This window comes from Micropterus dolomieu, unplaced genomic scaffold, assembly GCF_021292245.1.
Source record: "Micropterus dolomieu isolate WLL.071019.BEF.003 ecotype Adirondacks unplaced genomic scaffold, ASM2129224v1 contig_3967, whole genome shotgun sequence".
In the NCBI taxonomy this organism is placed as follows: domain Eukaryota; kingdom Metazoa; phylum Chordata; class Actinopteri; order Centrarchiformes; family Centrarchidae; genus Micropterus; species Micropterus dolomieu.
The window spans coordinates 1-4,945 of NW_025732957.1; the positions used below are offsets into that span (position 1 = coordinate 1).

Sequence of the window (4,945 nt, forward strand, 5' to 3'; positions counted from 1 at the left end):
CCTGGTGAAATGGTTATGTAAATCTGTGTGTCATCTGCATAATTATGGTAACATATTTTGTTGTTTTTCATAATCTGAGCCAGTGGAAGCATGTAAATGTTAAACAAAAGAGGCCCCAGAATGGAGCCTTGGGGAACTCGTCATTTTTGTCAGCTCAGATGTGTGATTACCTATAGACACAAAGTAGTCCCTGTCCTTTAAATAGGATTTAAATCAGTTTAGTACTATGCCAGAAAGTCCAACCCAGTTTTCAAGTCTGTCTAGTAATATGTTGTGGTCGACCGTGTCGAATGCAGCGCTGAGATCCAATAATACTAAGACTGAAATTCTGCCACTGTCAGCGTTTAAATGGATGTCATTGAAGACCTTAACAAGAGCTGTCTCAGTGCTGTGGTATGGTCGATACTCTCTTTTTTTGAGTTCTAACCAGCGTGGCATTTCTCCATGGAGATCTTCTCTCACCAGAGACCACCTTCACCTTGGCTGGTGCAATGGCATCAATAACATTTGTAATTTTAGAACTAAAATTATCTACAAGCTCATTGACTGAGACCCGTGAGAGGGCGGGTGTCGAGGAGAAAGCCTCAATAAATGCCTAGTGTTTTCAGTGATATGCCGTTTTGTGATTACCTCTGTTTGTACATTTGTGTGCACGCAGATAGCACTCTCAAAAAAAACACAGGAATGATTAGAGAGAGCCACATCAGTCACCACAACCTTGGAAATGTCCAGACCCTTGGAGTAGACTAAGTCCAAAGTGTGCCCCTTATTGTGCGTGGGCCTCGTCACATGTTGGGTCAGTCCATAATTATCAAGGACACAAAACAGTTCTTTAGTCCCTCTTTCCTGGGGGTTGTCAACATGGATGTTAAAATCACCAACAATAACCACACAGTCGAAGTCAATACAGATTATAGACAGCAGTTCACCAAAGTCATCTATTAAGTTTGCACAGTATTTAGGGGGCTTGTAGATATTTAGAAAAATAGCTTGAGAGGAGGAATTCAGCTGAAGAGCCACATATTCAAAAGAAGAAAAATTCCCGTAAGACGTCTTTTTGCATTGGAGGGAGTCATTAAACAAAATGGCAACTCCACCTCCTCTCTTATGCACTCTAGCTTCAGTCATAAAACTGAAGTTGGGAAAGTTAGACTCGATAAGGACAGCTGCACTGTTATCATGGTCCAACCAAGTTTCAGTTAAAAACATGCAATTAAGATTGTGAGTGATTATAAAATCATTGATTAAAAATGTTTTTCCTGCCAAAGACCTAACGTTTAACAAAGCTAATTTTAGTGTGTTAAAAACATTATCTGGAATTAATACTAAATTTGCAGGATATGTTGAGTGCTTCCTGTTTCTTAACACATTCACCATACTTTTTCTGTTACCTATCAAGACAGGAATGGAGAAGGCTACAAGCACATTGGGCCCCGGCTTGTCCTGGGAAGAGTCATGAGTGCTATTTTCCTTGTAGCCTGGACCCAGCACATATCAGACAGAGCTTACTGGGCTTTTTCGCCATTGCGGGGCGGGAAGACGGGTTGTGCGCTGTATTTGTGACACGTGTCAAACCTGGAGGACTTAGAACCAGGGGTGGAGGTGGACGGTGAGGGGAGTTTAGGGTGGAGAAAAGTGGAGTGGAGCGAGGAAAGGTGCAGAGAGTAAATTTGGTCCCAGCTCTAACCAGGTCTTCCATGTGATCAGTGAAGTCCAACAGGGGGGAGAGGGCAGAAAGGATGTCTGGAGATAAGCGTGACCTAGGTGGGGATTTGGGGGGGTAGTGATGGTGAATCCTCACTGGGAGAAAAGATGGTTTTGCTGTAAAGGAAAACCCCTGTTGATACTGCAGATGTTTTTCGGTTTAGAGATGTCCATCCTTAGTTTTCTGTTGGTCTCCACACCAACAGATGCAAATAACATGGACTACATGTGCAGACTGAAGTATTAATTCATAATTAAAGGGAACAATTTATGTAATTAGGACTTGAGGTCAGGAAAAAAAAGCACTCGCCCCTGACTACAGTTCTGTTTTTCATGTCTTTGCACTGTTTTGTTTCTCTTCTGATTACCTCAGTTCAGGCGTAAGCACAAGCACTCTGGTTGTGTCTCTGGGTCTCCAGAGTCTACAGGGATCAAACCCCAATCAAGTGTCTCGGACAGTATCACAGATCATCATTCATCCCAACTTTAACTCTGGAACTTTTGAAAACGACATCTGCCTCCTGAAGCTCTCCTCACCCGTGACTTTCACCACCTACATTCAGCCCGTCTGTCTGGCAGCCACAGGCAGCACCTTCTACAAGGGGACTGTCTCCTGGGCCACCGGCTGGGGCAATGTTGGATCTGGAGGTGGGTCAGAAAAGACCTGTATTACATTTATTTTCAGAGACAAACTAATTACAATAGTGGCAATAACAATGTTTTCTCAGGATTCATCGAGTGATAAGCAGGTTTGAGCCCAAAACGCACAACAGTGGAGAGCTGACATCAGTTTGCAAGGTTTATTAGCAAAAAGCAGAATAATGTGACTTCCATGGAAGCATGGTACAAAATTAAAACAAAGGTTATAATCTGTTACAAGAAACTAAATTCAAATAAAACTGGTAAATGCAGCCGCACAGAGACAAGCAGAACCCTCAACATACTGCAATGACCGAAGAGGGACTGAAAACCATTTATACAAGAGCAAACAAGCGTTGTGGGACACAACCAGGGGACACACATCAGGTACTCAGGATAGGGAAGACTCTCTCAAACACACACACACACAGAGGCAGGGAGATACAGATGTGATACAGATCAGTGGCCTGCACTACGAGGCATGCTAAGGTGGACAGGTTTTTAAAAGAGTTTCTCTAATAGTTTTATGACGGATGTCAGATGATATTCAGGCCTTTTCTTGTAGATTTGTGATTATTTTTCCCCCGTAAATTTAACACTTTAACCTCAGAAAATATTCTTTTGGAAATTTTTCTCGGATTATTACCGCTCTCCCCTGGTTCCATTTTATTGTTTAACGGACCTAATATGCAGTCGAACCTTTACATCTTAAATACTATTATAAAGCCTGACTTTTCCTGAGTTAAATCTGAGTAGGTTGAACTCTACAAAGGGTAGCAACCATTTTAAAAGATGTGAACACTTGATTATTAACCTGAATTTGTGTCTCTTCAGTGTCCCTTCCTTTCCCACAAAACCTAATGGAGGTGCAGCTGCCGGTTGTAGGAAACAGAGAGTGTACCTGTAACTACGGAGTGAGCTTGATCACAAACAACAAGATGTGCACCGGGTTCAGTGCTGGAGGAAAGGACATCTGTCAGGTGATCATTTTTACGCCTGTGTTTGTGTCAGATTTCACCTTCTGCAAAGATTCCTTCTCCTAAATGTTTCTGTCCTTTAAGGGGGATGGAGGAGGTCCGCTGGTGAGCAAGCAGGGCGGTCGCTGGATCCAGTCGGGAATCACTAGTTTTACCAGTAGTAGGGGCTGTGCCCAGCCTAATATCCCATCAGGCTACACCCGGGTGTCCCAGTATCAGTCCTGGATCAACAGCCAGATCACCAGCAACCAACCAGGCTTCATCACCTTTACCTCCGCTGGGACTGACGGTGACCTCAGCATAAGATGTCCTACCACGCCACCACCAGCAGCTCAAGGTAAGTGTCTATTGTGTCCAGACTTTGATTTTTAACTTTACATTTCGCCTTGGAAAGCTTAAAATTAAATATTTTTATTTTTCTTCTAACAAAGAGTTTCATATTCTGTTTCAGAATGTATTTGAAAGGAGAAGTGTTCATTTACTGTTTTACGAAATTAAGTGCATATGAACAGTGATGCGTTCACTAACTGTTGTACATAATGAATTTCATGGCAGCATCATGGTTGTTTATAAAACAATAATGTTAAATAATTGTGATCACAGGAGTACGACTCTTCGTAAAGAGTAAACCTGACTTCATGTGTAAAATCAGTGGAGGACCCCTTTAACTTCTGCTACTGTCATGTTTTTGTGACATTAAGGTGTCATCAGGGACTGGAGCAATAACAGTAGTAGTAGTATTAATAAAACTCATTAGTATTAGTAGTAATAAGATTAGCAGCAGTAGAGTAACAAAAATTAATTTCAGTCCGTCGTCACTAGAAAAAAGATGTTATAGATTAATTATTCGAGCAGCGTATTATGACCCATATTTAGAAAGAGGAAGACAGCTGACACATTTTGGTTATTGTTATTGTTTTCGTGGTGATAATGACTTCAAGAGGAATTTTGAAAACACCTGCAAACTCCTTTTCTGTAAGTGGAAGATGAATTTCCAGTCTGTTAGCTGAAAGAGGACAGGGTGTAAAGTCACTTATCAAAAAGCTTTGTGTTTGAATGTGTTTAGTGATAAAAGTAGAAGTAAGTAGAAGTTTCACTGCTAACTTTTTTTATTTCTTGTCCATCTGTCATTTGGACATTTTAAACATGTTGTTTGAGGAAAACTTTTTAAAATAGTTCCATTATTGTTAGTATTTGCTGTGAACCCCGTCTCTCTTGATCGTCTCTCTTCTCAGTGTGTGGTCAGCCAACACTCAACACCAGGATTGTTGGAGGACAGGTGGCCTCTGCAGGCAGCTGGCCCTGGCAGGCCAGTCTGCAAACCTCTGGCTCCCACTTCTGTGCAGGAACCCTCATTAACAATGACTGGGTGCTGACTGCTGCTCAATGCTGCTCAAGGTAAGCAGAGAGGGTAGGGCATCGGCAAAAAACCACATGCCGTTCAGCCTGTCTAAGGTAGTGGTTCCCAACTTGGGGGCAGGAATCTCTCCAGGGGGTCGCAGCATAAATTGGAGAGGTCGTAAGAGGATTGACAGGACAGGACAGATGAAAAATATTATTCTGCTACTGTGTTGTTTTAACGTGTGATGATGTGTAGCAAGCAGACAATGATTCATTTTGAGGGG

General features: G+C 42.1%; 1 protein-coding gene across 1 annotated transcript; it reads left to right on the forward strand.

The window, feature by feature from the left end:
* Nucleotides 1–2,077: 2,077 nt before the first annotated feature.
* On the forward strand, nucleotides 2,078–4,718 carry LOC123964636 (tryptase-like; the record flags this gene model as incomplete). The annotated part of the gene is made up of 4 exons (XM_046041498.1): nucleotides 2,078–2,352; nucleotides 3,178–3,323; nucleotides 3,405–3,657; nucleotides 4,556–4,718. Coding segments are annotated over 4 exons (837 nt in total), but the record flags the coding sequence as incomplete, so codon positions are not given.
* Nucleotides 4,719–4,945: the final 227 nt, after the last annotated feature.